Source organism: Abrus precatorius, unplaced genomic scaffold (assembly GCF_003935025.1).
Source record: "Abrus precatorius isolate BTA unplaced genomic scaffold, Abrus_2018 Scaffold6, whole genome shotgun sequence".
NCBI classification, from domain to species: domain Eukaryota; kingdom Viridiplantae; phylum Streptophyta; class Magnoliopsida; order Fabales; family Fabaceae; genus Abrus; species Abrus precatorius.
Window position 1 is genome coordinate 20304316 of NW_020874406.1, and position 19146 is coordinate 20323461.

Below are 19146 nucleotides of genomic sequence, written 5' to 3' on the forward strand. Positions count from 1 at the left end.
TTTTTCTTCTTTATAATTAAGTATTTTTAAGATTTATATATATGCATAAAAATTAAAAGTAAATGAGAGATAAAAATAGTATATATTATTAACTTTTAGTTGTCCAAATAACCAAACTAACATGTGAAACAAACCGTATGCCCAATGCTGGTCCTCCTCTAAACCGTGAACGTTTGCTTTGCTACACTTATTCTAGTCTGATTTTTGTGAGGAAGCAAATTACATAGACCAATGAGAAAAAAAATTAATATATAATAAAACTTCTCCCGTGCAAAGCTCTCCTTTTGAGTTTCCAAAATTAATTCATGTGCTCAGTAATTTTTACTCTTCTTAATTAATTTAATTCAATATACATGACAAAAAGAATTATTTAATCATCACTTAAAGTGATATTTAAAAAATTTATAAAAATAACTAATAAAAGTTAAAGAATAAAATAAATTAAAAAAATAAAAGTAATAAATTAAAATACTAATTTTGCTTATTTTTTATTTCCTGGCTTGGCAACAGCTAAAGAGTACGAATCCCCACCCAAACTCCCATTTTTGCGCAGCGATAATTTTGCAGTTCATTTTCTGTCTCAGATTTTCTTCCTCACCGGTGTGGTCCGTTACTCACACTTTCGAAGCAACGCTTTACAACATTGCAATGGTAATTTCTAGGTTTTATTTTATATTTACATACACTTCATTCCCTTCAACTTCCCAAAAGTTGAAAACTCTTCACTCTTTCTTCTCAGTGTTTGTGTGGCAAGCAACTAAGAAGTGTTGTAGTCTTGCAAGGAACATTTCTCAGTGGAAGAATGAGGTACGTGGCATTATACAAATAGTTACGATGGCCAAAGTTGAGGCTTATTGTTTCGGCGCTTGTTTTTTGCAGGTATTGTAATTTTCTACCTTCGAAAATGTGTTACCGCCTAAAGCATAAGTTCGCAGAGAACAAGTTTGTGAGAGGTGAAAGAAGCGGTTCCAAGTTGCGGAATAAGGTAGAAATTCGGAATACAGCCGTATGTTGTGTTTGATCAAAATTTCAATTAATTGAATATTTTTGCTTTCATGTAATTGGTTTTTTACTATTTCAATTTGTTGTTATGTTTAATTGGCATTGAGGTTTGTAACGTAGATTGATTCTTACTGGCGGAGAGCGATTGGTATCGAATGTATAATGGCATGACCTATGGCTATTGGAAGTTCAATGGCTTGTTTTATGAATCTTACGTATATGTGTATATATATATTCTTTGATTGATTGCAGTTGGACATTATTTTTGTAGTACAATGCTTTGAATGTATGGCCAGATAAAAAAAATAGTGATAATTTGGTTAAAGATGCGTATTGATGCCCATATAAATGTGACATTGATTGAAATTCATTATATTTACAGGTATTTGCTCTTATGGATTATAACCTTCCTGACCTAATTGGAAATGGAAGGGGTGAAACGAAATCTGAAATGAGTATGAGAGATGCATTGGATGATTTGGAGATCTCCTTGATATGTAAGAGATTTCCATCTATTACTTTGGGTACCGCTCCTCAAGTGGATTTATATGATGGGACCGTGTCATGTTCTGAAACGACAAACTCTTTAGCAACAGAAACTTTTGAACATTATTTTTCTGATTCTTCAGAGGCAAGGTGGGTGCAAAGCACTCTTTCTGAGGCATTTCCTTCTTTGTATGTCAATGATTCTAGTGTAGCATCTTCCACATTAAGAGAAGAAGATTCTTGTCAGTTGCCGCCTCATTCAGTGTCTTCAATGTATGAAGAAAAATTGGATCAAGTAACTGCAGAAGATTCTAAAATGGAAGTGGGGATGCAGTCACAGTCAAACCTTACACCCAATGAGTTATTGCTTGACAAATCTGTAAGTTGCATACCTGGATTAACTAAGAGGCAATGCCGACAGCTAGAAAACTGTGGGTTTCACACGGTGGGTTCCCAAATCTGTGGACTTTGGAAAATGTGTAGTTCTTTGGATTTTCAGCTTTGAAAAGTTGGCTTGGATTAACATTGATCCCACATTCTTTAAGTGTAGTTACGGAAGTTGCTGCATCACTTTCCTCGATCATATGCCAATCTGCAGAATGCACATGCTAAAATTGATGACGGGCAATATTTGATTTTTGTTGGAAAAGTCTTATCCTCAAGGTGATGGCCCTCTATTTCATTTATTGACATGATTTATTCATGTTTGTATCCTTTTCTCTTGGCATAAGTTCTCTGGGTGCTTGCTTGGTCACTTGAATGAGTGTGTGGGTAATATGCTTTTAGCTACTGGATTTTCAATATCTTAACCATTGGCAATTTAATATTTTTTATGGTGATAAGTTTTAGTTTTTTTTTGCAGGGGTATCAAAGCTAATTGTTCATTTTCATTTCTTGAGGTGATTGTGGGATGTCAGATTGCAGAAAGTGAACCTGCTTCTGAGCATGTGACTAGTGATGCTAGTGATGTGCAGGAGAAGACAATTTATTTGCATCTGAAGAAATTTTTTCGTGGCTCACGATTTACCTTTAAACCTTTCCTTAAAAGCCTAGCAGAAAAGTATCAAGAGGGAGATGTAGCATGTGTCAGTGGGAAGGTGAGTTTGTTCTACTCACCCTCCTCCCCAAACCACATTTTTTTTTTTTAAATTGTTATAAGTTGTATTGCAAGTTTTTAAAATGTGGAGGAATTGATATTTCCTCAAGTCGATGGAGGATATCATAAATGTGAATCTTGAAGACGATAATAGGCTTTCCACACAAATGGACTGTGAAATAAGCAACTATATTCCATTCTTTGTATGAGAGTGAGTTTGACTCATTTTTGTTTGCCTACCTCAAAATAAGAAACTTTCTTTAAAGCATTGAAAACTTTATTATTTAGGTACCATTGGGAAATATAACTTCCCCTATTGTCCCATAGCCAGTCTTAAGCCCAGGTAAAGGAGGAGGGTTGTGTTAGGTCTTCGACAGCCAATATAAAACTTATCAAAACTTTTTACATGAATTACACACGTACCATTAGGGAAATAGAATGAATTGATAAGACCTAGGAGTCATGGTTTGATTAATTCAATTGGCAAATTGGTTGTTGAATTGGACACCATAATAAGGATAGTTGGAGCTGAATTACCATTTTAATTGGTGTCCAGTTCCTTAGTTGAAGGGGAGCCTCATAAGAAACTTGCTTAGAAGAATTATAGATAGAGTGAGTGAGATGTCTAAGTACAAAAGAAAGTTCGAACAATACACATTCCTTTGTCACTTATAGTAAATATCATAGAGTAAAATAAATAGTAGTATAATTATTACATGCCACAATGAAAGTCTATCAGCCTTTTATTATGTACCTAGATCAGGTAAGCCTCACTACAAGACATAGCAAGGGCTAATAATGGTACTTATAGATGGCGAAGTCTACCAACAAGAATTCTTTGTGTCTAAGATTAAAGGTAGTTGGTATAAGGAACTAAATTTTGGAATAATTCACTCAATGACATGGCATTAAAATCTTTATTGCTATTAAAAAATGACATGGCTTAATAAATCCTGCAAGTGTTATTATAAAGGGAGAAAAGTTATTTACTCTATCTCGGTATTAATCATTGGAGACTTTTAATTTTTAACTTGAATAAACAGCATTATTTTGGATTTTATGAGATAAGATTTGATTGTTGTCCCTGTTTTGCAACACGGGTGTGTGCACGCATGTACTCACTAGTTAGGGCTTTAATTGGTAATAAACTAACTTGAAATTCTTAAATAATTTCAGCTTAGTTGAGGTCCTGCACCATTTTGCTCAAACACAAAAGGCTTAAATCCAAAATGTTTTCTAAATTAAAAAGAGGAATAGTGTGTTAGGTAACACCCATTTATCATTAGCTATGATATTAGTTAGGAACTCATTAGTAAGCTAGTTTGCATAAGGCATGTTGCCTATAAATAAGAGGGGAGATTAGAGAGGATGGGGAAGGTGATTTGTAAAAGGAAATTGGGGCCTTCATGGCATTGGGATGTGCAGACCATCGAAGTTCTACATTGTGTGTTTTGTAATTGGAGTTCATTCCTAATTCTTCTTAATAAAATACCTTGTTTCTATCATAGTGCTTGTGATCAAAGGATGGAGAGAGAGTGATCAAGAAAGGAAGTTGATGAATTAGTGACAACTGACAACTAAGCACTTTTGTTATGATGGAGTCATGCTATGGTTGGCAATTTACCCTGTTGTTTGGGGATCCTTGAGGGGACTGCCCCATTTGAGTTTGGGGATTTTTACCCTTTGGGATGTTGATCATATTCCTTGACCAGCAAGGTCCTCAAATATTTAAAAATAAAAAAACCATCCTTACTTTTATATTTGTTAAGATGAGAGAAAACAAAAAGACATGTTAGGAATTTCATGTGTTTTAACTACATCACGGGATGGATATTTATATTAATAACAAGAATCGTAATCATAATTATAAAATTAAAGACAAATATATGGTTATCTAATTACTATAATTATATAGATACTATTTCTTTAAATAATATATTTACATATATTTAACAATATTCATACACACATACATGCAAATGAAAATTTAGTGTTTTTCTTAATAATTAATATATAATATATTTTTAATATTTTCCTTAATATAATTTAATATATTAACTTATATTTTATAATTTTAAATTATTAAAAGGGATAATATTTATTAATTTTTCATTAATTATTGTTGAAAGAGAAGAGATTGAGAGACATTGAGTGAAATTTGTACGTGTTTGATATACAACATAGAGCTTTATTTATAATTACAAGGTAACAATTATAAAATATTCTATTACATATTTACCATAAATAACACTATCTAATGTAATAAATAAATATTTCCTATTTATTTACAATTATTCTCAGCAATTATTATTATTATCATTATTATTTTAATGTGAGACCTTTTGTGGATCCATGAAGAATTGAGAAATGGGGATAGGGAGAAAAATTATCCTAAGCTGGGGAATGGAGAACATTGAGGATGCATGGATGGGGGGCAGGGTCAGGGAGGCACTCCTTGCCTTGCATGGGTGACATCCCTTGGCATGTTTTTAAATGTTTCGCTGAAATTAATACGATTTAAGTAACAAAAAAGGACAAGATAGATTAGCAGCTTAGGATTGTAGGATATTAAATTGATGTGGCGCATTGTGATATGTTATGTAAAACAAAGCACTAACTCCTGTTTATACTAGGAATTAGATTAAGCTCACCCTAACCCAATCCCTTAGAGTATGATAGTCTTATTTTCATGCTTGCACAAGGAAAAGAAATCGTTTTCCTTCAGTTATACATGAATATTCTGTTCTAATTTGATTTTAGAAATTTGTAAGACTGTACATGATTTTGTTGCTTCTTAAAGTAGGTCAAGACTATGCGTGCTAAAGATCACTATGAGATGAGAGAATATAATATTGATGTGCTTGAAGATGGAAAAGATTTATCCTTTTTTGCTAAAGAGAGGCCATATCCTATCTACCCTTCAAAAGGACGTTTGAACCCAATTTTTCTTAGGGACATTATTACAAGGTTTGTGCTTCCAAATTCTTGAATCTTATTTGTAAATTTAATTTGTTTTATAAAAATTTTATTGTTTAAGAACAATTAACTACTCAACTTGTTAACAATGTTAGAATGGTTCATGAATACCACTTAATTGTTTGATTTTTTAAATGTTCCCAAATAGTAGTATTTATGGGGAAGAATATTTTCACACTAGTGTAAATCTAAAAACTCTTACATCGATCTGAATTTTTTATTTACTTTACATCTAACAGTCAGTAAAGTAATAAATTATAACTCTTTATATGTAAGTTAAATGAAAGACTCAAATTGAGTGTAAAAGTTTTTAGACTTGCACTAGTGTAAAAAGATCCTATCCCATATATATATATATATATATATATATATATATATTTTAAATCTTCAATATATAGTTTGAGGATGCTTTTTTTTTCCAGAGTTATGATCAATAATTCCTTCTCCTGTTAAGGATTAATTTATGCTTCAAAATACTAAATTAGTAGCTATTGATTTTTGCTTCTTAGAGAAATATGTCTTATGACATGTGGATGTTTTTTATTCAACTCTTACATGTTACTGCACCACATGATTGGGCCACGAAGGAGTAGTTAGTTTGAATTGTTTATTTATATATAGATAGATAATTTTTTCATATTTATTTCTTTTTTTTCTAATATTTTTTTTTGAAGAAATTCTAATTTTTTCTATTTTACAAACTATCAAAATAAAGTAGCAAATTTATTCATACAATATCGAATTTGAATTTTTTTTACTTCTTTCTTTTTTTTAGAAATTCTTCAGTTATATAAAAGAAAAAACCATTTTCGATTTGACACTAATAAACACTATTTTTGTGTTGGTATTGGTTGTTCATCAATTTATTTCAGTTCAAAAATTTGTTAAATTCAATTGTTGTTAAGATTTTGATTAGATGAGACTAAATGTGGACTAAAACTAAATTTATTGATCATTACATAGAATTCAATTAAGATATTATTATGAAAATTGGATTTCTTCTAAGTTTTGAGGGGTTGAAGGTTTTAGAGATAGGGAATTGAGTATGAGAGAGTAGAAGAGGGGCATTAAAATTAGTTAGCATTTGGGAATTGAGTAGTAGCTTTGTTGTAGAGGGGAAGGGAAACACCTTAAGCACTCCTCCATTTTATCTATCCATCTTGAATCCCATAATTTACATCTCCCTCTATAATCCCCATTGCTTTGTATGATAGATTCAAGATACTTGAACTATGAGACTTGATATGTCCAAGTAAGTGCTAGTGTGCGTCTTGCTGAACATGCATTCTATATATCCTATTTTACTTATGCTCAATCGGACTGAGTCATTCAATTCCAAAGCTTTTTTCCATGCTTGGCTGCTAATGTGGAAATTTAGCATGTTCATTTATTTCTATTTTGAGATTCAATTTATATAGTAAGAAGTTTGAGTTGTACCAATCCTCTTATCTGATGAGAGGAAATAGAATTCCTTGTAACAATTTGTACAACATATTATTCTTTCATTTCTTCCAGGGGTTTACAAGCATTGCCTTTCAATGTTGATCCCATTCCTAAGGATATCACAGAGCAATTTGGATTGTTAAGTCTTCATGATGTAAGGATCTCTATCTTTAGAATTCTCTATTGATGAAATTATTTGACATAAGCCTACCTGCCATAAGAAAATCTGACTCTTGACACATACTTGGCAATACAGACTTTTTGTTTGCAATATACATCTATGCCTGCTTATGAATTGTAGAAGTGTTGTATTTGGGGGAATTTAAATTATTGGGTGAGAATAAACAAATACAGAGAAAGAGGAAACAAGTCATCTTCAAGAAACCAAGGATTGGAAAATAAAAGAAAAAAGTGCATGGGCTCTTATAAATAAAGTTGCAGTGACCAGTTATGTACTTTATATTTTAAATCTTTCATATATTTGTCATCTTTCTTTCACATTTAACTGTGTTGTCTAGGAAAAAAGTTCCTCCTTATATTTTGGGGAGCAAATTTGATTTTTGAAGCACAAGTGCACAATGAAAGGGGAGGAGATGGGCTAGATCTGGTGGTTGTGTTTATTTATGATGTTCTGATTTTTCACAATTTAATTGTAGTTTTAATATGGTTTTTCTACTAGAAATTTCACTTAATGTCCATTTGGTGGACTAAATTGAGCATAAAATTGGGGCTTGCAATTAGAATTAGACCTTGGAATTGTAATTATGAACTTGGAAAATGTTTCAGAACTGGAGTCCACGGTCCAATTTCATGGAATTCTAATATAACTAAAACTAGAATTTCCTAATTTCTACCCCTTACTTTCTAACTTACAATTCCTAACCTCATCCTCTCACTGTTTAATTGTTCTCCCTGCTTTTTCATCCCCTCCACCACCACCTCTAGTTCATTACTATCACCATTATTGTTATTTCTGCTGCACTAACTACCACTATCATCACCATCCCCACCATCATCAATCCCTGTTGCTGTTGTTATTGCCACCATCACCCCCTTGTTGTTTCACCACCATTACCAGTGCTGCCATCCCTTCACCCCACCACCATCAAATATTGTTGCCATTGGTATTGACACCACTCCCTCACCCTCTTGACCACAACTAATGTTGCTTCCACTACCACTAAACCTTTGCATTACTGTCACCATCACCACTAATGGAATTTTTTTCCCCTCAAAATTTATGTGATCCCATCCATGACTACCCTGAATTATGGGTGACAAATGGAATTAAATTTCAACATAGAATTATGATTCTACACTGTAAATCTTTGCACAACTCAAACATAGGAATCCTTCCCAAATAACTCTAATTTATTGGAGTTATCCCTGAGTGCATTTTGTATAAGGGCTAGTCAAGGACTAATTGTCTAGCTAATAAACAACCTTTATTTGCAGTAGTAGCCATACTTGACTAATACTCTAGCATGTGCTTGTTAAAATAATAAAGTCTCATATTGGTGGATTTACAACAAATCAAAGAGTCATGAATCTAAATTGCCTAAGGCATTTTAAACAAACAAATCACTCAAGTTTTAAACTCTTCCAATCTTGAATTGGGCCCATATTCAAAATTCTAATATGGTATCAAAGTCTAGGTCCAAAAAAAAAACAAAATGAAAGGCCTAAAATTTAAAAAAAGGGTCAAGCAAAAAAAGAAAAGAAAAGAACTGTAGCATTAAGAAAAATTACAAGAAAAAGGAGCACAAGTTCAGTCAGTAAAAAAGAAAAAGACTTGTGGTAGAGGCTCAAACTTGAAGTAGAAGTCAGACTATAAGAAAAAAGTTAAAATACAAGTCTAACTAGGCTAAAGCTAGTTGGACTTTAGGGAGAGTGTTAAGATAATAAAGTCTCACATTGGTGGATTTAAAGGGTATATATAAGCAAGAGGGTCATGAGACAAACCACTCAAGTTTAAAACCTACTCTCCCTGAATCATGGATCAAGCCCACATTCAAATCCTAATAGTGCTCATGTGTCAATGAACTTAAACTATCCATGCCATTGTCTGACTTTGTTTCACAAGGTTAGACAATGAGTAAAACAGCTACCTAGTAAAGATGTGAAATGCTTGACTTAAAGGAACTTGAAAACAAAATGAGCAGGTCAATTAGCCATTCTTGCCTTAACCTACGAAGGATTTCTAACTTCCTCAATCCTCCAATATTAATACTGTTATTAATGCACCTAGTCTTTTACATCTCTCTGTTTAAACTGCACTTGTGAATTGGGACTAAAATTCTCTAATAAATGTGCTAAACTGGGTTTTTGTGCTTTATGCTGTTCTGTGGTGTCTTTGGTTGGAGTGGATTGAGGAATGCCCTTATCTATGGTCTGTTTCCCTAAAAAAAAAAGCTGTTTCGTTCCTATTTTCTGAAACTTCACTCTATCTGGTTCTGCATATTTTCACTGAAATTTCAAATTATGTTAACAATATAGGCATATTTTGGAATCCACAAACCGAAAGATATAAATGAAGCTGATTTGGCTCGCAAAAGACTCATATTTGATGAGTTTTTTTACCTACAGGTGAGGTGATCATTTTATGTCAGATTTTATTTGCTATATCTTCTATTGGTAATTATAAAAAAATCCTTGTATTGCTATCGTTTGAAGCCTCTATTTGGTTATGTGATTTCATATATATGATCATTTCTTCCAGTTATCAATTTGCAAGTTACCAACAACCATTTTTGGTGTTGTGTATAGTTTCCTTTCCCTTGTTAACAAGTGCTATTTAAAATATTTTGGTTGTTGTAGCTTGGTCATTGATTAGTTCATGGTGTGGCTGTTAAATTTAGAATTGTTTCTATTGGATTGATAAAAATTTAAATGAGGTTGACAGCTTTTAAGCATAAGCTTTATCTTGTTCAGGATTTCTCAAATGCTTTTGACTTATACTTCTGGCATATTCTATGCTGAGCATGTTTATTGTGCAGTAATTGTTTGACCTTTTCACCAGTGATATATTGCTGTCTTTATATGCTTTAATAATTTTTTTACTTAACCTAACTTTATGTCTATTCTGTCCTTTGTCAGTTAGGACGCTTGTTCCAAATGCTCGAAGGTCTTGGTACACAAATAGAAAAGGATGTATTGCTAGATAAGTATAGAAGACCCAAAAATAATGCTGTGTGTACAGAAAAATGGTCGTCTCTCACCAAGATGGTTTTGGAGGTCCTTCCATATACTCTTACTTCTAGTCAACTGCATGCTGTTTCAGAGATTATTTGGGATCTAAAACGACCAGTTCCAATGAATCGGCTTCTGCAGGTTTGGATTTTTATTCTGTATTGCTTTACTATCATCATATTTATACATTATTCCACTCACTTGTAACGGCTTATTATTGCTTGTTCTTCCTATCAATAAAATAGGTAACAGTAGAAATCAGGCATTGTGAAACAAGCTTCCATAAGTTGACCCCAAACTTTCAACAAAGAGAGGACAAACGTAGATGCCCAAACCCCAAACATTTAACAAATCCCTCATAAAGGAGATCTCTTGTTAAACATTTGAGAATTATGCTCCAAACTTATGTATCAAAGTGTAGAATCAATGTCAGAAATTTGGTTAAGCTGGCTTTATCACTCATTTTAAGTATTGGGGAGTTGATAAAAAGTCTTTTTGAAAATAAAAATGTAAACTACAAATCAAAAAATATATTTACATTTCTCTTGTTTTCTCACACTTTTGCATCCAAATTCCTTTTAAGGAGCAATAAACTAACAGCTTGAAAGAGTTAACATGTCAAAGTTGACATTATTGAAAACAAAAGCAGTCACGCAATGATCAGAATGGACAATGTAAAGCTGCCACATGCCAAATTTGAGTCACAACTTTAGGGATATCCTGCCTTTGAATTCCACCTTATGAGGACACAAAGAGAGCATACTTCTTTGGTCTTTCTAGAATTGATAGGCTATGTTTTGATAGACCGTTAGTGCATGGATTTTGTGAAGTAAGTAGGATGATAGTCTCCCAAGAATTGTGTAACTTAGTGCCAAATATTTGCAATTAAATTAATTATACGAATACACTCAATAAATGAGATAAAATTTACAAAATATGAAAAAGAAAAGGAAAGAATTGGAGAACACAATTTCAATGGGATAAATTCAAATTTTAAGAAACATTTAGGAATTAGTTTTACTCTAAATTAGAATTGATGAACTCAACCCATTAGATCTTTTATTTATTCTTGATTTATCTTAAAAGTGAATTATCTTAAGATGATTATTGTTGCCTTTTAGAATGTAATATTGTATTTAATCAAAATAACTCTTCCTTTCGTGATAATTATATTTAATTAAACCCATTAATATTTGTGATTTTGGAATTTCTCAAGAAACTTAGTTTCATTTCATGATCTAAATAATCTCTGGTTCAACCTTGAAGTTTCGTCAAAAGTTTATTTTTCAGCCATTCCTTAATGATTAATATCCAGCAAATAAGGAGCCCAATAAATTGCCAAGCATTAAAACACCAAGAATTGAATCAATAAAATCAAGATTAACAATAGATCATAAAATATTCAAAACATCATTATTAATTCTTATTTGGGTTACTCCCAATTACTAGAACATAAAAACTACTTGATTATGTTTTGATTAGCCATAAGCCCATAACTACAAATTTAAACATGGGGACAAATAAGATCAAGCAAGAATGAAGAAGGAAATAAGGAGAAACCCTAGGCTTTGCCCTCAGAAACACGTTGCTCAAGTAGATTCCATGAAGATGTCTTCAAGAATCTTCCTTCAAGTCTCCACTTTCACTTTGATCCTGTAGAAAGGGTTTTTGACAGATTGCTAATGGTGTGGAACACCTAGGATGTGTTTCTTTTATTAGGCTTAAATATCCTTGGGCTTCAAAACTGCATTTGACCTATCAATTTTTGCTGAGACTGAGACAATTAAAAATGCACCAAGGGGTACAAAACATTGCCATGTTTTGAAAAAAAGCCTGGTTGTTTCCTCTGCATTAGAATTCTTGTCTTATGTTCTTTCCTTTCTTTGTGAATTTTTCTTTCACCAAAACAACCAAATAAATAAATTAAATCGTTATGACAAGCAAGCCTAATTTGTGATTCTTACCTGATCTTGATCATTCTTTTCTTAAAGTAGTTTACACACTAGAAGGACTCTACGTAGTTTTAGCTCGTTTTCTTGTAAATTTTACATGATTCCTGGTTTGTTTCCTCCAATGTTGATTTTTCTCTTATTTATTCATTAAAGAATTAATATTCTGTCTAAATTGAAGCATTTTTTATTGATGTGCTGTAGTCACTCGAAGCATGATATGTTCTCATTTGATGTTATCTTGTGACACTTTAAGGGTGATGTTGGATGTGGAAAAACTGTTGTAGCTTTTCTTGCATGCATGGAGGTTATTGGCTCTGGCTATCAGGTTGGTCACTGCTTCTTAATTTGCTTCCCTTTTGTTTGTGTATTTATATCCTTGATTTCTCTCATTAGATTCATGGATGTATAGCATATGGCAGTTGTGATTGCAGGGCTTGTTTGTTATCATTCAGGGCTTTATGCAATATAAAGAAGTTAACATTTAATGTATGTTAATGTTAGGTTTTCTTGTCTCATGATAGGCTGCCTTCATGGTTCCAACCGAGTTACTTGCAATCCAGCATTATGAACACTTGCTTAATTTGCTTGAAAAGTTGGATGAGTTCATTGGCAAGCCAACTGTTGCTTTATTAACAGGTTCGACCCCACTAAAACAAACACGGATGATTCGTAAGGTATTTTCTTTTTTAAATTATTGTATAAAAAGGATCATCTGAACTGTTTGAATCCAGTTATTCTTTTCTTGAACCTGTATGGTATTCTTATAATTTTCTATTATAATATTACAGGGTATTCAGACTGGAGAAATCTCGATGGTCATAGGAACCCACAGTTTGATTGCAGAAAGTGTGGAATTCTTAGCCTTGCGCATTGCTGTGGTGGATGAGCAGCATCGCTTTGGTGTGATTCAAAGAGGAAGGTTTAACAGTAAGGTGGTTCACATCTCTTTGTACAGGATTTAAATATGGTTATATTATGCACACACAAATGCTCATAATGCTCAGTTGGGTAGATTGGAGAAGTATAGGTAACTGTGGTAAACATTCATGTTATGGCTTTTGTTTAATTTATATCTTCCTTGCCATTGCAAATTTCATCTTGCATATAGGTTATGTTTTTATCCACATAAGTCATGTCTTCATTGCTCCTTTTTTTCTTTTTTCTAAAATATTTGATAATGTTATTGTGGTGGTCTCCTAACTTTTGTCTTTTAGTTATATTGTGCATCTCCAAACATGGAAGATGCCGTTACAGATGAGTCCTCAAAGAATGATGGTTCCATGGCTCCGCATGTTCTTGCAATGTCTGCTACTCCTATTCCAAGGACACTTGCACTTGCTTTATATGGTGATATGTCATTGACACAGGTACTTACTTTTTTGTGTTTATGATTTTGATTCATTTCCCCGCTCCGCCCCTCTAGATATGTATGTCTCTTTTTCCTTGAATATGTTTGAATGATATTTTACACCATGAAATAAAGGGGGTCCACAACTAGGTGAGAACACTTCACAAATTTCATGAAAGATATTTTATGTTGACTAATTCACTTTGGTTTGTTTTACCAAATTTCACAATTTAATGTGTAAAATCATGTTCTGTTGCAAATGTTTTCTTCTTTGTCTTCTCCAATCACAGATAACTGACTTACCTCCTGGAAGAATTCCTGTTCAAACATTTACCATTGAAGGAAATGACAAAGGATTTGAGGATGTCTACAAGGTAACCATCCTTTTAAAAATGTACTTCTTTATATCTTTATCATTTTTTCCCCTTCAGTATTTTCCCTATTTTAAAGTAATTGCTAATTTCATAATTCAGGCATTGAAATCTAGATGATAACCTTTCAATAAGCCTCTTTATGACATGCTAGTAGCATCTACCTTCTAGATGAAGATGGAGCATTTCTGTCTCTCACATGCAATCAGATTTTTTAATTTGGATTCCTCACTTCTTTAAACCTTTTCAAGGAAAACAGTATAAGTTTGCTGTTAAAAAAACTTGTATTTGTGTTAGAACCGTTCTTATGAAAAAGAGCGGAGAGAATGAAAAAGATAGAATACATCAAGCTTTAGTTTGTATGCATTTAGTTTCATTTTTTGAACCTATAGAAAAAAATAGTTATGACTAAATACTGACATATTGTATTGTATTGAGAAATATATCATTCTGTCAATTGACTAGCTCTCAATCAGCTTCAGATGTGTTCCATGTCAAATTGTCAATAAGATTAAAACAAGGAGTTATTTTGTTCTTTTTTTTTCTTATGATGTTCTAAATGGTGTTTCTATGACAGATGATGCTGGATGAATTGGAAGATGGGGGGAAAGTTTATCTTGTCTACCCAATTATTGAACTTTCTGAGCAGCTACCTCAGCTTCGTGCTGCTTCTGCAGATCTTGAAGTTATATCATGCCGGTTTCAAGGATACAATTGTGGCTTATTACATGGAAAAATGAAAAGTGATGAAAAAGAAGAAACTTTAAGAAAGTTCAGGACTGGAGAAATACATATACTACTTGCCACTCAAGTAATTGAGATTGGTGTTGATGTTCCAGATGCATCTATGATGGTTGTGATGAATTCTGAAAGATTTGGAATTGCCCAATTACACCAGCTCAGAGGGCGAGTTGGACGTGGATCAAGGCCATCAAAATGTATACTAGTAGCATCAACTGCAAGTAGCCTAAATCGTTTGAAAGTACTAGAGCAATCATCGGATGGATTTTATCTGGCTAATATGGACCTTTTATTGCGGGGACCTGGTGACTTGCTTGGAAAGAAACAATCTGGACATCTTCCTGAGTTTCCTGTTGCCAGATTGGAAGTTGATGGAAATATTTTACAAGATGCACATGTGGCTGCACTGGTATTTATTGAATAACACCCTCTAATAGTTATTGTGTTGTTTACGAGATTTATCTATTAATTGTTTTTATGGTGATTTGTTACTTTTAATTTCATTGCTATCCAGTTAGTAACTTGCTAAACTGCATGTTTGGTTCAGCACATTTTAAAGATATAATCACTTATTTTTGCAACTCCTTGAGAGAGATTTTGAAAGTAAATGCTATTGTTTCCCCAAATGGTATACCAAACATGTGCTAAATATCACGAATTTTCCATGGCTTTTTTGTTCATATGATTTTGATTCTGATTTTTGTTGCTGTTTTATCACGTTAATTATTTTATGTTACCATGAAACCCTCCCAAAGTGTGACTAATGGGGGATACTGAGCATCCATACCACTTTATCCAAGGGTTCTAAGTTCTGTCTGTTGATAGTACTTTTTCTTAGGATTGTGACTTTGTGATCTTCCTACCTACACATTAGTTTATATCTTCTAGTTAACCACTTAAAAAGCATTGTTTGCATTGCATCTGGAGCTCCTTTTCTGGTTCAATATTTATTGTTTCTAACTTTGTATTAAAGTTGGTATTCTGTACGGTTAAAAATTTTACAATTATTTTTTTTATTTAAGATGTATTTGTTTTCATGTGATAAGTTACCATGATTATGAGCATGTATTGAGAAATGAAGACTTCATAAAAAACTAACATTTCAAGTGCACTAAACAAAAACATATAAGCGGTAATCTTAAAAATAAAGAGAGAAGGATAGAGATGAGTGTCTGAGGATTCATGCTGGTTCACCCTTCTCTGTGTGGACTATGTCCAATCCCTACCAAACTTTGATTGTATTTTCACTAAGTCAAGTGTTATTTACAACTTCTTCAAGCTTTACAACCGAGTATTCTTTTTTTACACATTCTTGCTAGACTCACATCGAGTATGCTTTGTTAACACAACCACTTGAGTGAACATACCTTTTCATAGTGTTCTGCAGAACTTGCTAGCTCACTGCCTCATAATTTTCTGTAGAAGAGCGAAGAGTTTAAATGGATAGTTCTTGGAAACACTCGAGTGGATTCCACATGGAAAGGGGCTAAATGAAACAACTACAAAATGCAACTGATAGTTAATTGAATGAACAATGTAGGTAGTGGAGAGGAGAGAGGAGTTCAGGCTTGGATTTTATTGTTTTGTTGTTTTTCTGCTTCCCTCCTTACTGTTTGTTTAGGAAATTGTATGCTGATCAGGTCATTAAACTTTTGGTAGTCTTTTATTTGTTTATTTATTTTGCTTCCTTTGACGTGGGATTCGATTCCAAGTCCCATTGCCCATTATAAGAAAGTTTACCTGCTGAACTAATTTATGCAAAATTTCAGTAGATCTAGTGATAATGCTATTCCTTTTAAATTATGACAATAAAATAATCTCCAATTGTCCAAAAATGACTGACTGCAGAAAATTTTAACTGCGTCCCATAATTTGGAGCAATTTCCAGCACTTAAATTGGAGCTTAGCATGAGACAGCCACTTTGCCTACTAGGTGATTGAATCTTGCATGTGGTGTTCAGAAGTTTACCGTGCTCACTGTGATAATTTTGACACTGTAATTAATTTCATGAGCTCTTTATTTTTTATTATGTAAACACGATATAGCCTTTGGGCCAATGTTAATATCTTGTAAGTTCTTTATTGCCTTTTTACCTTGTTTTGGCCATGATGCTTCCTTGTAGCAATTTTTGCAATATTAACGTCTGACAAAGCAATGCACCAATTTTGTTTTAAAACAATAAATCATAAAAAAAAAAAAAAAAATCTTCCAAAGCTTACTCGTTTATTTTTACTTCTCTATATCTTCAGTGTTATTTCGTTTTCTTTTTTTTCTTTTGTTTAACCTTTTGAATTTGCATTCCATTTGAGGACGCATGTGATCAAGAGTGTATAGCATTTCTTATAGCAAGTGCTCTAAAATGTTCCTTCAGTTGGTTCCCATATTCAAAGCATTGTAAAATCAATACTAGGGATGGTAACGGGGCAGGGCAGGTACTAGGCCCCCGTCACCTGCCCACGTGGATGCTCGTCATACCCGTCTCTGCTTTATTTAAACCGGTTGGGTATCAGTATAAGCATTTCACACGGATTTAAATGAATATCTACAGATATTTGTGGATATCTATATCTGCGAATTCACTAAAAATTGTAAAAAAAAAGTATAGTGTGTATAATTATAAAATTTAAACGTAATACCTGAATAATGATAAAAATATAGTATATAGTAATAAAAATTTAATTATCATCACAACAAACTCAACCAAATCTATTAGTTAACATAATCATAGGCAAGTTTTAAAGCTATAAAAAATCAACACTTAACCTCATTGAAAATATATAATACAACATTTAACCATAGCAAATATAATAACTACTCCAAATACAAAACATAATTGTAACAATAATGTGCATTTTATAATTCACGAAGTAGTAATTCAAGTAGCATCAGGCGCATTACTTTCTTCCTATAAAATAAAAGTAATATAAATAATATGAGAAACATATTTTTGTGAAAATTTTGAAACTAAAATTATGAAAATATACTAACATCAACACTCGATCTTCTACAATTGTGTCACATGTCAAGTCTGTAATTGCATTAGAAGAAGAACCCTGAAAAAGAAAGCATAAATTAGTTAAAGTTATCAATTGTTATTGCATATATTCTTACATATAAAGTTAAAATGAGAAAATTTTACTACCTTTGACATCATTTCATAGTCAATCTTGGGTACACATCAATGCCTCTAATGTGTTAAAGCTAAATTTACTAAGACGAGTAAGAAAACGACCACCAATACTAAATGAAGATTCTAAGGCAACAGTAGAAATTGGAATAGCCAAAAAGTCCCTTGCAATCATTTGCAATGTTGGATATTTTAATCCATTTGCCTTCCACCAACCTAAAATGTCAAAAAATTTCTCCGAATCAGACAACATTGGCTCTTCCAAATAATAGTCTAGCTCTGACTTACGATACGTAGTGGCATTGTTATTCTCACTAACATACCTTACAAAATTTGACTTCCAATTTGTCTTTCTTCCACCACCCACTTTCAAAACATTTGTGGCTGAACTTGAAGACAAAGAAGCATGCTCTTTACCCTTGAGTTTCATATCATACTCTCTCACCAAATCTTGACAAATAGATCTAATTTTTTCAATTTTAGAAACAATTTCTTATCCATAAATTTGAGGGGAAAAATAGTCAAGCAAAATCATCTTGTACCTTGGATTTAATACCGTCCCAATAGCCATCACCCCATTTTTGCAATAACATTAGGATTACTACATCAATCAACCAAAGTCAACTTGATTTCACATATCTTTGGAAAATAAATATTTGCAGTTGGAAACAAAGTCCCAGAAAATAATTGAGTTACATCATAAAACACTTCTAACTTTTGACAAATATCACGTGCCATCTTCCAATCTTTTTCACTAACCACAATGCGATATTGACTATCTATTAGCAGCAATCGAGCAAACACATCTTTATAATAAATGGCGGTGTCAAGCATAAAAAATTTAAAATTTCACCTAATTTTGTAATCAACAACAAGTTCTTTACTATAAGGAATGTTCTCTTGCTCACTTATTTCTTTGAACTTCTCCTCTCTTTTAGGTGTTGATATCCAAAAGCTAACACTATCTCTAACTTTTTCAATAGAATCAGAAATTATGGACAACTCATCCTTAACAATTAAATTTAATATGTGGGCACAATATCGCATGTGTAATAACTGACCACCCAAAATAAGAAACATACGAGAAACCTTTTCTAAAATGCGAGCAATCATAGCATCATTTGTCGAACAATTATTAACTGTCAAAGTGCACATCTTACTATCTATATTCTAATCCAACAAGCATTCATGCAATGTTTTAGCAAATACTTCACTAGTATGAGGTGTAGGAACATAGACAAACTTAAAATTTTAAATAGGAATTTAAAAAGAAAAACATAAATATTAATCATCGACATGTAGGATAATAAATGACATTAAAATTAGAGATTACCTAATTAGCTGATTTTGAAAGGTCCAAGAATCATCGATATAATGAGCTGTGACTACCATATAAACCTTATTTTGGTTACTG

The 19146-nt window shown here is 32.6% G+C and overlaps 1 protein-coding gene across 1 annotated transcript; it reads left to right on the top strand.

Moving 5' to 3' along the window:
* The first annotated feature begins 500 nt into the window (after positions 1-500).
* LOC113868584 (ATP-dependent DNA helicase homolog RECG, chloroplastic) lies at positions 501-16826 on the top strand. Its single transcript, XM_027504281.1, has 17 exons — positions 501-651; positions 740-807; positions 880-985; positions 1385-1933; positions 2039-2151; positions 2351-2585; positions 5388-5551; positions 7076-7157; positions 9500-9589; positions 10100-10333; positions 12398-12469; positions 12666-12818; positions 12933-13076; positions 13359-13511; positions 13783-13866; positions 14441-15013; positions 16453-16826. The coding sequence occupies exons 1-17, from the start codon at positions 649-651 to the stop codon at positions 16543-16545; spliced, it is 2916 nt and encodes a 971-aa protein (XP_027360082.1). The 5' UTR covers positions 501-648; the 3' UTR covers positions 16546-16826.
* Positions 16827-19146: the final 2320 nt, after the last annotated feature.

Bases quoted from the DNA above. Each gene is read 5' to 3' on its own strand.
- LOC113868584 (XM_027504281.1), top strand. The intron at 10,334-12,397 runs GTTTGGATTTTT...TGACACTTTAAG, and splicing joins CAATGAATCGGCTTCTGCAG to GGTGATGTTGGATGTGGAAA. The intron at 13,867-14,440 runs GTAACCATCCTT...TTTCTATGACAG, and splicing joins GATTTGAGGATGTCTACAAG to ATGATGCTGGATGAATTGGA.